This window comes from Acomys russatus, chromosome 30 (assembly GCF_903995435.1).
Source record: "Acomys russatus chromosome 30, mAcoRus1.1, whole genome shotgun sequence".
Lineage (NCBI taxonomy): Eukaryota > Metazoa > Chordata > Mammalia > Rodentia > Muridae > Acomys > Acomys russatus.
Window position 1 is genome coordinate 7548829 of NC_067166.1, and position 19159 is coordinate 7567987.

At 47.4% G+C, this 19159-nt stretch overlaps 1 protein-coding gene across 1 annotated transcript in view; it reads left to right on the forward strand.

Moving 5' to 3' along the window:
* Map3k1 (mitogen-activated protein kinase kinase kinase 1) overlaps positions 1 to 19159 on the forward strand; it is a 78978-nt gene that overhangs the window by 37108 nt on the left and 22711 nt on the right. Inside the window, exons 4-5 of the mRNA XM_051172264.1 lie at positions 14102 to 14252; positions 16894 to 17094. Coding sequence (XP_051028221.1) covers positions 14102 to 14252; positions 16894 to 17094 — 352 coding nt within the window. The remainder of the gene's footprint in view (positions 1 to 14101; positions 14253 to 16893; positions 17095 to 19159) is intronic.

A 19159-nucleotide genomic window follows, 5' to 3' on the forward strand; every position in this document is an offset into this window, starting at 1 on the left:
AAAATGGCCTAGACGCACGTTGGTGTCTCACTAATCGTGTCTTGGTGTTTTCCTGGCCTAGTGTCTGAGCTCCTTCTTCATGCCCCTCAGATGTCTCCACAGAGGCCTCAGGGACGCTCCTACCGTCTGGTGATCTTTCCGGGATTGAAGGCTTCTGCTGAGAGGGCCCTTTTTTGCTCATAGCATGTGGAAACCCCAGGGGTACCCATCAACATCACCTGTAGAGTGAAAGATGAGGACAAGTCTGGCCCTTGGGTAGACACAGCGCGAGGAGAAAAAGCTGCCCACTGCCTGTAGGGCTTGTGTCTGTCCGTCCTTGTGCCAGCCTTCCTGCAGAGACAAGGGCAGTGAACTTGAAGCCCACCTCTGCCCCTCAAGGATTCACAGTCTGTTCCCAGGGACAGGGGAGGAAGGTTCTCTTCCCTGTGCTCCAGGGACTGTGGCCTGAAGGAGAGCTGAAGGTAGCATCGGGGGACAGTTTCTCCAAGTAATGGGGTGCCTGTGAAATATGAGCCCATAGACTGTTAAAAGACAGGGACAGGGGTGGGGCGAGGTAGAGGAACGGACACTAACGGGACACAAGATGCCACACACTAGAGAGATGCATCAGGTCCAGGTTTGGCTCACTGCAGACCCAGTAACTCTCATACCCTCTTCAGGCCTCCTCAGGTGCTTAGCACACTCATGGTGCACACAGGAACATGCAGGCAAAACACTCACATAAAATGAGTAATTCTGAGTAAAAAAAAGTTTAAAAATAAATATTAAAAAAAAAAAAAAAAAAAAAAGACCAGTGGACATACCCAGGAAGAGCAAGGCAAATTGAGGGGTTTCTTTCATAGTGCTAGGCAAATGCACATTTTATCCACTATCAGTGGCTCTCGTGTTTGATTTTTAAAGTTTCAAGGCATGTAATTAATTACATATAGTCCATTACTGGCCTGCGTGGTAGTTAATTGAGATGGATGTTCTTGATAAAAGGCCTGGTTGATGCGAGTGCTTACGAAAGAGTCGCCCTTTGTTTAGTGGGAATGGTGGCTTCCGTCCCCCCTCCCACCGGTGTCCGCTCGTCTTTAAAAACTAGACGGGAGATTCTGAGGCGCGCACCTGGCAGTTGCGAAGAAGTCAAAGCGATTTGCTCTTACCAAGTTCTGGCTTTTGCTCAAGCGAAAAGAAACTGACATTTACGAACGGCTTCAGGATTCCACTGAGGCGAGAAAGGCATTATCTAGGAAGACCGTGATTTTAGCTACACATTTGGGACAGGATGTCAGAGTGAACACAGGGAGCTTCTGTCCTGTGATTTGTGCGCGGGCACCTTTGCTCTAGTTGCCTAAATTACATTTTTAAGGAAAGAGCGCCCCCTACCGAGTAAAGCGCTATCTGTCTTAAGCCCCTTTCCCTTCCTGTGGTGTATTTTTCTCACCCTGCCAGTTGACTCTAGTTAGTCTAGTTAGTCTACCTCGCAGTGTTCTCCTAAACAGCACTTGGCGAGTACTAACCGGCTCAGGTAGTTTTCTTTGCTTGTTTCACAATGGACACGTCGCCCCGAGAGAAGATGAGAGCTATTCTGGATAGTAAATAGGGGAGAGTGAAGAAGGAGTGGCCTGGGCGGAGCTCTGTCGGAAGGCTGCGTGCTCAGGGGGCGGGGCTACTGTTTGTGCTGAGCTGATCCCTGTTTACAAGTCACTGCAGGGTTCGGTTGCAGATCCAGAGACCTTCCTAGGTGGGATCCACCAGGGGCTTTTTCATTCTTCGTTTTTGTTTGGTTTTTGTTTGTTTGTTTGTTTTTTAAACAGTACTGGCAGACACGCCAGTGCCGGAGTCAACGAGCGCTACTTCACAGTGTTGCAGCCATTGTGGTTAGGCTGTTGATACTCTGTTGGTGACGTGGCTTAATTAAATTACTAGGCGTTTAATCTTAGCTTTTCCTGCTTTGCTGGACTATAGGAGCTGAAGAGTAACTCCAATTCTCAAGGAATCTGACACCCTCTTCTGGCCACCATGCAGATAGACACACACACACACACACACACACACACACAATAAATCCTTTAAAGCATCTTTAAATAAATCCTTTAAAAACAGTGAGTTAGAACTTAATATAAAATGTTTCTGTGTATGAGTCAAATATCGTCAACATTTGCCCCAAGCACCACCAAGTGTTACAAGACTTTAGTCTCTTGTTCTGTTGTTGTTTGAGCTTAAGGTGACGAGTGCTAACTGGTTCCGTAGCAAGGAGTCCTGAGGAGATGCTCTCAGACTAGCCCTAGTGAGAGCCAGCTGTGCAGCATGGGCCTGTAACCCCAGCGCCCGGAAAGTGAAGATGGGAGATGGGGAGCCCTGGGTCGGCTCTGGTTTGAAGACAGCCTGGGGCATAGGTGGTCCTGTGTGTGTGTATGTGTGCGTGCGCGCACACCCGTGCAACATAATCTCTCTGATTTGGCACAGATTAAGCATTTCTGATACTGTTTACTCGATTCTCAGCAAAGTAGGCCAGGTGCCTACAAAGAGGCCTGTCCTAGAGAGTTCAGTGTAGGCCGTCCGCCTGGCTGGGGCTGTGACTTGGCGTAGGCAGCTACTGTCTCCCTCCAGCCCCTTGCTGTTTTCTGAGCCCCTGCACTTCAACATGGGAAATGGCTATATGTCTTTTGGGGGGGGGGGGGATTCGAGACAGAGTCTCTCTGTGTACCCTTGGCTGTCCTGGACTCGCTTTGTAGACCAGGCTGGCCTCGAACTCACAGCAATCTGCCTGCCTCTGCCTCCTGAGTGCTGGGATTAAAGGTGTGCGCCACCATGCTGGACCCTGACTATGTGTCTTTTAAGGGAGAACATTGATGATGCAGTAATTTTTTTTTTAAAGGCCACAACAGTAAGTAGCACTTGCTACTTTCTTGAACTTTCTCAACAGCTCTGGATGTTTCTAAGAGAGCCTTTAAATGATGCCCATGCTCAGTAGTTAAGTTAGAACTGCTTTTATGCTTTTATAACAGTACAGTGTTGAGTGTCCTCCTGGGCCGTGTCATCACAGAGAGGGTATTATCCGCCTAGTTGCTGACTAGATAGCGATCATACAGGAGTCACGCATCTGAAAACGCTGGTTACCAGGGTGTCTGCGGCTCTGCGAAGCTGTGTCCTTGTGTTCCAGGGAAAGTTACACCTAGCGTTTGACAGCGGCTATATGGCCCTAGTACCCACACTGAACAGCCCAACTCCCTGACGCCAGACCCCAGAGCAGCCGCCGCAGTGGTCTTCATGTTTCTAGTCAAGTGTTGACTTTCTGAGCCCGACGGGAAAGGGTGGTGCGGTAGGCAACGGTTCTGTTTGGTGCTTTCGTGTTTTTCAGATAGTAAATACTGTATAAGGAAAACAAACAAACAACAAGAAGCAGCATGGATTAGGAGGAGGAGCACAAGGCTTTGAGGCCAGGAAGGCCTCTAAGTTCTCACTTACCTGAGAGTCCACTACACTACTCCATCTTTCTGCAAGAGTCCATGCTCAGCCGTGACACGGAGCCCGACCCAAAGCCGTGCTCGGGCCTGGAGCAGCACTGTCCCTGAGGAGGCCTCCACAAGGACAGCATTAACAGCAGCAGCGGTAGCCATAGTTACAGCATCTCCGTTATCTCCATTTTATGCAAGAGATTAACAGGCGGAGATCTGGAAGCTAACTTCCTCCTAACTTTGTATATACAGATCCGCGCTCTGGAACTTAGATGGCAGGTGCTGTTAACCCCACCTTTCCAGTGAGGAGGTTGAGGAACAGAAGTGTTGACTAACTTGGGCCTAAGTTGCATGGCTAGTATTCTAGATTTGACCCTAAGCAGCCTGGCTCTGGAGCTCACATCCCTGGCCTCTAAGCTGATGTCTGACCTTGTCTACCAAATCCTGGGAAAATGCTTTGCAATCAATATTACATGCAATCAATATTACATGATTTCTGCTGGTTAAGAAGCCCTTTGCTTTCTTTGCACTTTGAATGACATCACCGAGCCCCACTTGTTCAGTGGCGCCTCTTTGATGCAAACTCCCCTCAGTTTTTCTGGGCTTGGTGGCTGTTGTCCCATTGATGCCTCTAACAGTCACGGCATGCACGCATACCTGCACCCCAGAAGGCTTCCTCACCCCCTCAGTGTGGGCTGCTGTGTGGCTGGGGGGAGGTCTGTTGCCTTATGCCTTTTTCTGGAGCTCGCTGCTCCTCTCACTGTCACCATCACCTCCCTCGGCTGCGTTGGCCTCGGATCCTCTTCCAGGGCCTGATGCTGAGTGTCCTGACATGATTCAGCCACAGGGCAGTCACTGCCAGTGGCCCGGCTGCGTGTGTTGAAGGCTCACCAACGCCGTGTTCTCAGAAGCCCAGGGGCCATTCCAATGGAAAGAGAACACTCCATACTCCCCTTTTAAAAAATCCACAAGCTGGGGCTTTCTTGAAACAGTAGAGAGGTTTTTAGAGAAAATGGTGGCTCTGAGCTCCTTTGGACTTACTCCAGGGCTGAGTCTTTGGCGGAGAATAAACGGACTAGACTGTAGCTGCCGGGGGATGGATGGAGTCATGTTCCTTCATTGGTGGATTCAGATCTGGAGACTTTGCTGGCACACACCAGGACACCTTTTCCTTCCCTGTTCCGGATCTTGCCTTGAAGACGGTGAATTTTGTGACCACTTAAGCCCTATGTTACCAAGTAAGAAATTCGGTGTCAGGGTCTTCTTTGGGTTTTGCTTCTTAGGACTCTTGGCTGTTGGGACAGGGGCGTGTGAAAGTGAAATCCAGAGCAGATTTTTTTGCAGCCTGTCCCATGGAGCAGCATTTTCTTATCAGACATGTTCTGCTAAAAAGCATGTCCGTGCTGCGTGGTTTAGAGGGCTGCTGCGGGCCTTCTCGCCTGCCCTGCACCTAGGTTCTCATTAGAGGCCCTGATCTCAGTCCTGCAGTGAACAGGGTCAGCCGTCTGTCCCAGCTGGCATTTCCTGGTCTGCATGCACAGGTGTATTTGGAATCATAAAGCGTGTATCTTCTACATGCGTGGCTTCTGTGCGGTTTGCACGCTGCTCAGCACTTCTCATCCCTCTATGGTTCCCTGTCTGTCCTTCCTGCCGTTGGCAGTTGTTCAGGCACCACTACCTTAGTAGATCTTTCTAGATCCTCCATAGGTAAAGTCAACAGTGGATTGATCCTACTGCGGCATTATGGCACTTTTGAGTATTTCGGGGATGGCAGAGGTGGTGTGGTTTTGTTTTTGTTTTTTTCTCGATTCTCTTAAACTCTGCCAACGCACCTTTGGTGCATTTATTCTTATCCTTCTTCTGCCTAAGGAAGTCTTATATGTGCAGGTGTGCCACCATCCGCTAGAGTGGTTTGCTAGCAGCTCAGGAAGCCAGTCTTCTAATTTTGAGCATCCTAGGGAGCATGCTTTCCCACCCGCCAGAAGGAAGGGCTATGCCTGGCGATCTCGCAGGGTGCAAAGAAGTCCTTTTAGCAGAGACCATAGTGGAGTTCTGCACTGTACTTCAGTATTGAAATTTCAGAACATTTAAACCACATTAAAGGGTTTTATTGCCATAGAAAAATAGTTGTTCAAAGTGTTGTGTATTTAACTTTTAACCACCTTTCCTAAAATATAAAAATATGAGTCACTTTCCTCAAGACTAGCCCTGTTCATTGAATCTCATAGAAAGCTGCAGGCACATTTGGAGAAGATCCCAGAGAACAGTCCACACGTCCTCACCACCGACTTGGGATCTTCTTGGTGTAAAGCAAAAACCACAGAAGAGCAGCCACCACCTCTGCCAGACGCCCGCTTTCTGTCACAGGCTCTGGCTGGGCCATGCTCCTGGACAGAGCCCTGGTGGGAGGTAGCACACTTGCTGCCCTGCTGAGAACCTTACCACACAAGTGTTGGAGATCCAATCTGCTCTACTGAAGTCTGAGAGCTCCCTAGGCTTATGCACCATTGTCTGGTGGACTCTCCCAACCCTAGATGTGTCAAGTAGCACAAAGGGGTGGAGTTCTTGAGAGGAAATGGACAGCCAAATAGTGTAAAAAAAAAAGGGGGGGCATCCTTTTCCTTGCTTACTAAGGGAAAGGATGCGCACAGCATCCCATCCCCCTCACAAAGGCTTTTAAAGGTTCTCCTTCGTCAAGTACCAAGGACACAGCCGGGAAAAGTGTAAACACTGGGATTTTTACCAGTGGACATCAAAAGAATGCAAGCTCTTATGAGTGTTTGTTAGAAGGGAGCAAGTGGGACATGAGGCTGTTGATATTAGGCTCTTAGAACACACCGCGTACTCGGGAAATTATCTGCGCACAGTTTCTCTGAATTCCTGAAGAAAAGTGTGTAGAAGTACTGTTCCAAAGAGTATTTCTTTGCTATGTGAGAAAGGACTTAACTTATTTTTAAGTAGTGAGTGTCTCAAGAGTGGCCCCTGACCCTACAGCCCTTCTGTTCCGTCTGTCACTCATCGTGAGGACCACATTGCTTCCCTGCCACTGAAGCTGCCCAGTGCTGACTATTTCCCACCATCTGCATAAATCTTACAAACTGAAATTGTGGTTTCTAGCTCCTGGCAAGCAGCAGTGGGCCTTCGCTGAACTTGAAGACGGGAGGCTGGCCAGTTTCACTTCAGTCTGGCTCATTTCCTTCCCTGTCCACAGACACGCACCCTCACCCTGACAGCACATCTGCCCTCACTTCTTGCTCCCCACAGCTGCTTTCCCCAGAACCTCACTTCACGTCGTAGTTGTGTAGGGGGTTAGTAACCCGCTTTGTCTTACCTCTTTCCACTTGTGCAAACTTCTTTTCAGTTTCAATAATAAAGGTGTGTTTTTTGCGTTTTGGTTTGGTTTGGTTTGGTTTGGTTTTTGAAGACAGGGTTTCTCTGTGTAACCGCTCTGGCTGTCCTGGAACTCACTTTGTAGACTAGGCTGTCCTCGAACTCACAGTGATCCGCCTGCCTCTGCCTCTCACGTGCTGGAATTAAAGGCGTGCACCACCACGCCCAGCTAACTAAGGTGTATTCTTGTCTGCCTCCCCCCCCACTCCCATTGCTTATGTCTGTTCAACTTGTCTGAATTGTCTTTTCCTACTTAGCAAGTCTTAACTTCTGTTGCAATTTGATGTTTTCTCAACTTGTTAGTGAACATAGTTGTCCCCATAACTTGACAAAGAGCACGTGATTTATTTTCATTCGTTTAAATTTGTTGTTATAGTCACCTAGTAACATGTTCAGGAGAATTCTTTTTCCACGTGTAGGTACAGCATTTCCGTGATGTCACCATGAACTTCATGGCTTAGGCAGACTTACACCTGCCCTTGAATAACTTGAGCTTGGTGGGTTTGGCTGGAGTCTTCAGCTCCATTTCTGGGATACCTGGGCAGGGACGGTGTTGCCGAGGAAACACCATAACCCAGCTTTTGCAGTATTGCTTCTTTCTTGGCCCAATAAGCAACAAGATTACTTGGGAAACTGACATGCTCTGTTGTCTTCCACCTTTGTTTGTTGAAGTGGGTGGGGCGGTGAGGGAGAGCCTGTGAGCTGGTGATGGTAGCCACCATGGGGTGGAGCCTGTGAGCTGGTGATGGTAGCCACCATGGGGTGGAGCCTGTGAGCTGGTGATGGTAGCCACCGTGGGGTGGAGCCTGTGAGCTGGTGATGGTAACCACTGTGGGGTGGAGCCTGCGAGCTGGTGATGGTAACCACTGTGGGGTGGAGTCTGTGAGCTAGTGATGGTAATCACTGTGGGGTGGAGCTTGTGAGCTGGTGATGGTAATCACTGTGCCCACCTGGAAGCCCAGCCTTGGCGCTCTACTGCCTCTGTGTTGGTAGCTTTAGGGGTTCAGTGGCTGCGTGTTGATTTTGCAACATTTACTTTTGCTTCAAGGCAGTTTTATCAAAGTCATATTTGAATATTCATGCAAATATTTATGATCAAGAATGATACCTTTTAGTCATAAAGCATTCTTGAGCAGAGTGCGCATTCTTGAGAGAAACCTTTTTGTTAATAAACTTTTCATTTCTAAGTAGTGTACTCTTGTAGCATTCTGTATAACTGATCTTAAAGTTTACATGATGCCTAAATTGAATTACTGGTACTAATCATCCATTTCAAAGGTGGAAGGACACCCAGCATAGGAGAATTGTGTAACTGAAATACAGTTTTCTTTTTGGTTCGTTACCTTGTCTTCTAGAGACTTGGGTTCAGCAAGATGGTTCAGTGGGTAAAGGTGCTTGCTAGGAGCCTGACAACCTGAGTTGAGTCCCTGGACCCACCAGTGGACAGAGAGAACCAACTCCCACAGGTTATTCTCCAATTTTCTCTCTCTCTCTCTCCCTCTCTCTCTCTCTCTCTCTCTCTCTCTCTCTCTCTCTCTCTCTCTCCTCTATCTCTCACTCTCTCTCTCTCTCTCTCTCTCGCTCTCTCTCTCTCTCTCTCTCTCTCTCTCACACACACACACACACACACACACACACACACACACGATAAATGTAAAAAAAGATTTCAGAAAGGCATGTGGTTGACTTCATAGACTAAGTCATAGGTGACTGACAAGTGTGGAGGGGAGGGGGAAGGCTGGAATACAGGAAAGTGACAGAGACCTGCCTCAAAAACAAGGCAGAAGAACTGATTGCTAGAAAGTCAATTGCCAGCTTCCACATATGTACCAGGGCTCACACATGCTGGCACTGATACACACATGCGCACACACACACATGCTGGCACTGATGTACTCATGTACACACACATACAAACACACACACACATGCTGGCACTGATGTACTCAGGCACACACGTACATGCTGGCCCTTATATGCACACACACACATGCTGGCACTGATGTACTCAGGCACACGCATGTACATGCTGGCCCTTATATGTACACACAGACATGCTGGCACTGGTACACTCATGCACACACAAATATAAACACACACATGCTGGTACTTACACAAACACTTACTGGCACTTACACATGCGTGCACATACAAATACAAACACACACACACATGCTGGCACTTACACATACACACCTACTGGCACTGATACATGCATGCACACACACAAAAATACATGTACATAGGCCAGGCGTAGTAGCACACACCTTTAATCCCAGCACATGGGAGGTAGAGGCAGGCAGATCTCTGTGAGTTCAAGGCCAGCCTGGTCTACAAAGTGAGTCCAGGACAGCCAAGGCTATACAGAGAAACTCTATGACTCGAAAACAAAACAAAAACTATGTACATGCTGGCACTTGTATGCACACATGTAGGTACACACACACACACACACTGGCACTCGCACACAGTGAATCTGAAAAGCGGTGCATGTTGAGGAATAGCTCTCTGACATTTTATAATCCCTGTTATTAAATGTACATGGTGGCTTTCCAAACTGTCTCACCCAGCACTAACTTAGAAGTAGGAAGACCTTGTGGTACCCTCTGGTTCTCCTTGAACCTGTCTACATGTCCCCACAGGCACGAATCTGGTAGGAGCTCCAGGCTCTGAGGGCCACCCATTACTTCCCTAGGCCTGTCAATTAGAAGTGACGGTCATGGTCTCTGTTGCTATAAGGTTTGCTCACAGAAGACAGGAAAGGACCCAGGCACCACTTCCTGGGTCAGTCAGTGTGGTGGCATTTGCAGTATGGCTGTGCATTGTGTGGTTATGGCCACACATAACCTCTGTGTCTCTATACTATGCTTTACATTGCAAAACCCTAAATAACATGGTGGAGCTAGCTGTGGTGGTACACACCTCTAACCCCAGCACTCAGGACACTGAGACGGGAGGATGAAAAGTTTGAAGCCAGAATGGCCTGTATAGCAAAACCCTACCTCAAAACATAAAGGAGAGCCACTGCAAGGGCTTGGGTCAGCTGTAATTCCTCTCTCACCCAAGCCTCATGTCCTGAGTTCGAGCCTGGGAACCCACATGGTGGAGGAAGCAGCACTCGGGAGGCAGAGGCAGGTGGATCACAGTGAGTTCGAGGCCAGCTTGGTCTACAAAGTGAGTCCAGGACAGCCAGGACTACAAGAGAAACAAACAGACAAAAAATAAAATTAAAAAGCTAACAGTCACACCTATAATCCAAACACTCCTGGAGGCTGAGGCAGGAGTAGCCTAAGCTACAGAGTGACACTACACCTAGAGAAAAAGAAAGGAGGAAGTTGTCACAGGTCTGTTGTATGTTCATCCAAGGTAGGAGACATTAACTCATTTTTCCTTGTAAGGTAAATGGGCATCGTTTGGTTTTATCTCTCAAGGCCCAGTGTTACTGAATAACAGAATAAAATCTATGAACTTGCCTTGGTAGTGTGAGCTGTTTCCTCCGGCATCAATGGAAGGGCTGCCCTTCCCTGTGGCTCTTCCTGCTGGCGAGGGTGGGGCACACCCATCTCAATTTTGAAATACAGATTTTGGGGGTTTGTTTCAGTTTCGCTTCTCTCTCTGCACATGTTCACATCTGGCACCTGCGAGGACTCATTTCCTTCTGTCACCTGTAGACAAGCCAGTGGTCACTCATGAATCTCGGTTGATTGGTTGGTGTAACGTAGGGACATTTTCACTGTGCACGTAGCCACGCCCCGCCCCCCTTGCTTTGCTTGTCTCTCCTGTGCAGTGGGACAGTGGGAGTTGGGCTCCTAAGAACCAAGCCTAACTCAGCTGGAGCAGCTGGTGCTGTGCCCTGTGTGGGGAAGGGTCCTCAGTGACCACTCACTGCCGTTCTTTCCTGGCCTTCGGTTTCTGTCCTACACTGGCTGCTATCTGTCGAGGTGAAAGGTAGTTCCTCCCTCACTCTCCGCTCTCCTTGGTAGCAAATGTGAGGGCTTACACACGGCTGTGAGCTGCGTTTGTCTCAGATAACCCAGGACTTTCCCACATTTCCTCTTCTAGACACCGAGACAATTAAGAGCCTCCTTTGTACAGTTGTCCAGAGTCTGCATTGTTGAAAAAGTCCTGGCCTATGCTACTTACCTAAGCTGTCCGTAGCCGGAATGGTTGCGTTTGGAGTTGACAGTTTTAGTTGCTCTTGTTACATAGAAGTACTCTAGCAATGAGAAGAATTGGTGCGCTCCTTTCGTTCTGGTAGTAAACGGGTTGCCATCAAAAAAGAGAGCATTGAGCCAGACGTGGTGGTGCACACCATTAATCCCAGCGCTCGGGAGGCAGAGGCAGGTGGATCACTGTGAGTTCCAGGCCAGCCTAGTCTACAAAGCAAGTCCAGGACAATCAAGGCTACACAGAAAAGCCCTGTCTAAAAACCAAAAAAAAAAGCCAAAGAGAGAGAGACAGATGGGGGGAGGGAGAGGGAGGGAGGGGGAGAGAGACAGACAGACAGACACACAGACACAGAGAGACACAAACACACACACGAGAGGGGGGGATGTGATTGATGTAGCCCAGGCTAGCCTGGAGTTTGGAGTCTTCCTGCTTCCGCGTCCCAGGTGCTGGGATTACAGCGTTGTGTCCCAAGACTGGTTCACACAGTCAGGCTGGTGCCCTTGCCTGCTGCGCCACTCAGCTCTCCAGCACACATCAACCTTTCTGCAGCTATGTAGCCTGTCCGGGATTTCTCCACGTCAGTAGTCAACACAGTATTTCCAAGCCGGGATTCTGAGTGCCATTGAGAACCTTGCACGAATGTCCTTGCCCTGCAGGGCTGAAGTCACAGTTGAGCTCTTTGGGATTTTTTCCACAGGGAATAGAGTGTGTTAAGATGTTTTTTTCCAGACTAGACACTTTTGATTTTACGTGTAGATTAATTTAGGAATGATGAAAACCCCTCTTAATAAATAACATTGAAATCTTGGCTTACCTGGTTAAAGAATCCAAAAGGAAAAAAAACTGCTTCCCTCGCTAAGACATGCCTATGCCCCTGGAGAGTTGCAGCTTGTCCCCTGGGGCAGTGTTAGGGCAGCACTAATTGTCTTAATAGCTGCCTAGGGACCCAGTACAACCCTTGTGCCTATTTTTATTGCTTCTCCCTCATTAGCTATTTCCTCCCTGAGGTCCCACTCTCCGCTTTGTTTCTTTGTTATTTTGATAGCATCCTTTATGCGGTGACACTTTTCATGTGTCTTCCTTTCAGATTTACAGAGCGAGCCACATGAGATGTACAACACCACCTCAGGATAGAGTGTCTTCAAACCAAGGCAAACTGTTGGACCAGCCAACTAGGAGCTCCAGGATGAGTTCAGTGCACAACAGAAGGAGAGCTTGCACATGCGTGCGCACGCGCGCTCGCTCTCTCTCGCTCTCTCTCTCTCTCACACACACACACACACACACACACACACACACACTAAAAGGTACAGTGTATCAGGCCCAGCACACTTGGCACTGCCCATAGGAAAATGGCGAAAAACAGGTAGCCCATCCTGTAAGATCTCCCACTGCTGTGAGGAAAGCAGAAATTTAGCTACTCAATTTTACATCGTATCACAGTGGGTATGAAGCCTGCTAGGAGACTATAGAGTTGTGGTAGGGAATTTTATACTGAAGACTTGGGAAGATAGGAAAGAGTATTTCTGGCAGGAGAAAAAATAATATAGATATATATTGTATGTATGTGTATATGTGTGTGTGCATACTATCCACAAAGACGTGTCTGACGCCGTGCTTGCCGTGTACGTCCTGGCTCCAGAATGCTGGTGTTTCACCGCAGCCGATGAGCGTTTTGTCCCTGCTCCTGTCTACCCTGTTTTTCCTTTGTTTTGCTGAAGCTGCTGCTTCTGAGCTGGGAAACTCCTAGACAAGGTCATCATTTCTGATGTTTCTACGAGTGTTCCCCTTTCCTGTCAGGGTAGAAAAATCATTATTCTCTACCTCGACCGGCCTTCCAAAAACAGTTACTGAAGTCAGCCTAGAACTCTAAAATTCGATACTTCTCCCAGAAGACAGGTACTTAGCCTCCCTAGGAAGCAGGCTTTGAAGTCTACCCAATGTGTACATGAGCACGCACATCCGTGGAGACAGCGTCCACGGATGGAGACCAGTGCTCTTGCAGAGCAGGGCTTTCTGCCTATTTATTAGTCGTTGTCCAGTTAGTTCCCCAAAGCTCCTAACTCAAAGATTCTCTTAACTCCGGCCACTCGTGACTCTGCAGTGAAGGTTAAGACGTTCGTAGCAGGCCATTTCCTCTCTCCAGTTATGGAGTACAGCGAGGGCTCCATCATAGTGTTCACGTGCGTTCCAGGAACGCGCAGACTTGATCCTTCAGGCAGTGATTTCAGGATGTTGCTCCAGTTAAGTCCCGTGCAGTTTGTCCTGTGCCGTCATTATAGAAGATAAACAAACCTGCCAGGTTTTCTGTACGTTGACATGAGTAATGAGAAACTCTGGATTAAGGGTAGAAAGGCACTTGCCAGATACTTGTTTCTTGCGTATTACAATATTTGAGTGCTGGGCAGTCTCGGCTAAAGCAGCAGCTAACATCTTGGATTCATTCTGACTACTGCTAGGAGAGGACCTGCACTGATAGTATCACTAAGCCTACAGCCTCCATGTAAAGCTTTTTTTTTTTTTTTCACAACTGAGTTTTATTTTATTTTATTTTATTTATTTTTGGTGTTTTGAGACAGGGTTGCTCTGTCTTAGCCTTGGCTGTTCTGGACTCGCATTGTAGACCAGGCTGGCCTCGAACTCACAGGGATCCACCTGCCTCTGCCTCCCGAGTGCTGGGATTAAAGGCGCGTGCCACCACCACCACCCCACTTTTTTTTTTTTTAAGGTGCTGTTAAAATTGATACAACTGAGGAGTAGCCACGTTAGACGCGATAATGCAGAATGTGCGTTGTTTTAATGCCTTACCTCAAATCTTTGTTTTTTTGAGACAGGGTCTCTCTGTGTAGCCTTGGCTGTCCTGGACTTGCTTTGTAGACCAGGCTGGCCTCGAACTCACAGTGATCTACCTGCCTCTGCCTCCCGAGTGCTGGGATTAAAGGCCAGCGCCACCACACCCCACCCCTCGGATCTTTTTATGGGTCTCATAGCTATCTTTTCGGGTACCTGGAAGCAGCTTGTAACACAACCTCCTTGTCCTTAGAGATGATCCTTGTGTCTGACTCTTCTCTTTGTCCTCTTTTCTCCCTCGGTTTTAGTCGAGAGATGGAGAATAAAGAAACCCTCAAAGGGCTGCACAAGATGGAGGATCGGCCAGAGGAGCGGGTGATCAGGGAGAAGCTGAAGGCGACCTGCATGCCTGCCTGGAAGCACGAGTGGCTGGAGAGGAGAAACAAGAGAGGGCCTGTGGTGAGTGCTCCGGGCGGAAGTGAGAAGCTCGGCTTCCTGGCTTCCTGGTTTCCTGTTTGCCTGAAATAAGTCCTAATCAAAGCTCTGCTCATTAAGCTACTTAAACTGCCGCCATAGGGATGTGTTTGATGGAGTGCTTAAAGCAACACTGCCCTCTAATGCCAGTGTCCGTACCCTGAGTAGTTTTTCACACTGGGCTTTCTGAATAAAAATTCTAACTTACCTGAGATGTCTTACATCTGATAAGGTCTTAAGAATCTTATTTCTAGAAATCTTTCAGGAAAGCGGGGGGGGGGGGGGGGGGGGGGGGGGGGGCCGGGGGAGTCAGATTAAATAGACCCAGGGGTTAAAGATAAACTTTTGTCACAAGAACAACTAGGTTAAGATGGATAAGGACGCTGCACCCTGAGCCGGACTTTCCACCCAAACGGCTGAGGACACCGTTGTGAAATATGCTTCTGCATTCATACAAAGGAAGAGGTGCCTTGCGCCAGTCTCTCTGTCACGGTTCCTTTATGTTTCTCTTTTGAAGCAGAGATAGCAATGATAAGATTTACTGCACTGCAGCCAGGACCTGGCTAAACCCTGCCATGAGTGTTCTAGCCTTCTTCATCCCATTGGGCCTGTTTAAGTTTAAACAGACCACACATGAGGATAAAAATTTCAAATTTGAAATTTTATTTTGCGTGTCTTAGTAGTGTGTTGCCTACATATTGTCCATGTGTCATGTACATAACCTGATGCCCACAGAGACCAGAGGAATGCCTCGGATCCCCTGGGACTGAATTCGCAGAGAGCTGTGAGCCACCATGTGGGTGCTGGGATTCGAGATCAGGGTCTACTGGAAGAGCAACAGCCAGTGTCACTAACCACTGAGCCATCCCTCACCCCACCAAAGTTTAAATTTAGTTGTCAGTCACATTAGCCACCTACATACAGTTATGTATGTTGACAGTTTTGACAGCATTGGTTGACAATTATGAGTAACTAGCGGCTGCTCTGGGCCAGGGTGGCTACCACTGTCTGAGGACTGGGTCCAGTTAGCTTGCAGCTCGCAGCTAACTATTCCAGTGTCTTGACAGCCGTGAGGCTCTGGACTCCCTCCCCTCGCTGCTTTCTGTTGTGCAAATGCCACAGGAAAAAAATCTAATTGTCTCTCCCACCATCTTTTTTTTTTTTTTTTTTTTTTTTTTCCCTACCATGATGCTTAGCTCTGCCTCTGCATTGCTTTTCCTTCACGTGAAGCATGTGGCGGGGTCCTTCACCCTCTTAGTCTTTGCAAAAGACAGACAAATCTAGAACTATGCCTGGACATTTTTACCAAAGCGGTAGTGAAGAGGAGCCTGTCTCTGCTGGGTCAGAAAAGCACCTGTGAGCAGGGAAAGCCTTCGGAAGTTGGAGCATGCCCTCGCCAGGCCCCTGGAGCCGGAGTGGTTCCTCAGGGTTGTAGAGCAAAACCAACCACACTTACGCTAGATTGTTTAAACAGAACTTTTCCCCCCCTCACTATCTACTTTCCAGCAAACACTTAACTACCTTGCCTGTGTATGTCAGCAGGAGGAACGAGAGAAGAGATGTGTGGGATTGGGAGCATACCATAATAACCCCTGAGCAAGCTTGTCCACCCTGCATTTGATGGCTTACAGATTTCAAATTATCCTTAAGAAATTTACTGCCTACTTGGGAGGTCTAATTGTGGTTTTTTTTTTTAATTCAGTTTTATTCAGAGACACCCTGTCTCAGAAAACAAACAAACAACAGCTTTAAGGAATGTAGGCTGCATTGTGTTTATGAACGGTAGAATTTTAATCAAAATTTAGAAGATGGGGAGTCTTCCTCAGGTGAAGTCGTGCTGTACGGAGGAGGAGTGCAAAGGCGTAGACGTCAGCTGCACTGAGGACGCAGCGTGTCCAGCTTTGGTCTGAGAGGCCTATATTTGAACATGGCATTAGCAGCAGCAGCAGGCTGTGTAAATTGCATGTTTCCAGTTTAAGAAATTGGTCTTTAAGCTCGAAGCTTCCCTGGCTTCTTCCTGCCCCTTAATCATTCTTTTTCCCCTTGGTCGTGAGATTTGAGCCTAGGGCCCCATGTGTGCTGAGCGATCTCTGCACCGCTGCGCCGTGCTCCCCTGGCCTTCCCTGGCTTCTTGAGCTGCACCTTAGAAATATTGTAAAATGACATTTTTTATAATAGTTTTAGTATCATTGAACTGTATTTGACTACTTTAATTAATACCCATTGTTATATTTTTTATGGCCTACATATTTTCCAAATAAATACAAAGGAAAAGATCTTCAGCTTTATTGAATAATTCTTGAAATGCCAATCTTTTTGCATTTCTAGTTGATTCTGAATATTAAATCAGCTAAAGAATGCAATAAAAAACAACTAGTAGTTTTTCTATAATTAGGTGGGGTAACCTTAATCAGTATAAACACAAAATAATGACATTTGTGTAAGTAAAAATAGTCTCCCAACACTAGTGACAAAGTAATACCAAATAAAATGGGACCTATTACCGGATATATTTGCAGTAATTAATATAGTATAATTACCCAAATTCATTTTCCACTCTATGATGTTCTAGTGTACTTCTTGTATATTTTCAAGTAATCAAAATATTAAACTCTTTTCTCTTCAGGTGGTAAAACCGATCCCTATTAAGGGAGATGGATCTGAAATGAATAACTTGTCAGCTGAGCCTCAAGGAGAGGGCCAAGCGAGCTCCTCTTCACCAGCCCCCAAAGGCCGGCGCAGCCCGTCACCCGGCAGCTCCCCGTCAGGGCGCTCAACAAAGCCGGAATCCCCAGGAGTGAGACGGAAACGGGTCTCCCCAGTGCCTGTAAGTTAAGATTTGAACCCAGTTGGTTCCTATCGGTCATTTTTCAACTCAGCACACTGTGCCACAGAGCAGCAGTTTTCAAAGCGGACCCATGAGAGGCTTCGTGGGGTCTGTCAGGTCAGAGCTAGCTCTGTACTAAACCCAGTACGTCTCAGCCTGCCTACTCTGTACACCAGTGACTGTGGAGGTGCTGGTGCGCTCACCCCACTTAACACTAGGCTACGGCATCAGCACTGTGGTCTCCCCTCTGTTTGCCTGTATTCACTTGTGTGAATAATCAGTTTTGTTATGGCATCTTCATATCTCCCGCCCCGCGCATTACTCTACCTTAGAGAATTTGTGTCCTTCGTTGCTATATACTATTTATGAAAGAAAGGGCTACACTGATTTAAGAATACCTTTGTCAAAGAGATAGAAATTACGTTTTTTGAATTTCACCAATTATTAAATCTTTATTCTGTGATGCTCGGTAACATGGGACATTTGCGTGAAGCACCTTCTGCCATACATTAAAGTATGCTCACCGTCTCAAGGAAAACACCTGTGCAAGTGTTGGAATTGCAAGATGAGCTAGTCATGCTGTTTGCATGGAACAAAATTATTAATTGAAAGAATGGAGAGCCAGCTCAGCAGCTCAGAGCACTTGCTGCTCTCCCCAATGCCCACAAGGTGGCTCCCAACTGCACGTAACCCCAGTGCAGGGGAGTCTGGTGCCCTCTTCTGGTTTCCTGGACATTGCACATACACAGTACACATGCATGTAGGTAAACTCCTACACACATAAAATAAGTAAATAGATCTAAAAGAAAGTAGGGCCTGCTGTTTGAGCTTTGAGCTTTGGGTGTGATGGGCACATATACTGTTGTAGAAAACAGGCATAATTTTATGCAAAGGCTCTCAAAATACTCCTTCCTTTGGTAGCCAGATTCTTTTTTTAATATGTCTACTTTTACTCAACACATATCACAGCAGACCAAATATACCTTTTTATATTAAATCAGACATAAAAGAAATAAGACAGCAAAAAAAAAAAAAAAAAAAAGACTACACATGTGAAGAGTTGGTGAATGAGTGGCCGCGAGTGCAAGGAAATGTTAGGTTTCCCTCACGGTCGCTAAAGCACATCCATCCATCCAACGTGCACTTGTATTGCTAGCGCTGTAACTGTAACTAACTCATAACACTTGAGCATTGCGGACAGGAGCTTGTCCCTGCTCCTGACGGCCTCTGCTCAAGGCAAGGCTGCTTCTCCACTCATGGCTGCTTCTCCACTCATGGCTGCTTCTCTACTCGTGTACTGTTTCATTTGCAAAGCAAAAGCCATCGGGGCGGTCTCAGTCTACCTTCTGGCACATAAGCTCTTCTCAAGCCCCCATTCACCTCTTGGTTTCACGAGGCACCAAGGAAGGAGCACCCTGACGTATATGAACAGAATCCTGTCTGCCTGCGCCGCCTCCCCAACCACCCTGCTCTAAAAGCGCAGTAAGGCCAAGGTAGACACCATTAGCTGGAAGTTGTTTCTGTACTTGGAAATCTGAGCTTTAACCAATCACAGACAGACAGCCTATTTGTTACGTAACTAAGGTGTGCCTATCACACACACCCCAGTATGGCAAAGGCTCACCATAGCCAGTCCAACAATTGCTTCACGTTGCTTTGTGTTCAGCCTATAAAAAGCTGGCTGGATGTTGCTAAGTCAGCTTCCTGAAACTCCAGGTTTTGACAGCTGTCCAATGCATGGGATGGTTCTTCGCCTGAGTCAATTGTTATCTGCAGTTTCCCTGTTAACAGCAGCTTCTTCATTAGCCGGAGGCAATCACTGGCCTATTTTGTCTATCTATTTGCCTTTTATGGATAGTATTTTATGGCAGGCACCTTTGACTTTGGTCTTGTCACAGCATGCATCAGTGCTCCATTTTCAAGTGTTGAATATTCTTCTGTGCGACTGAATATAGCATTCTGTTTACCCAGTTGTGTGTGGGTATGTTTTGACTTCTCTTGAGTTCATACCTAGTGGTGGGAACCTGTCACACTGTTTGTCACAGCAGCTGCACACTGTACACAC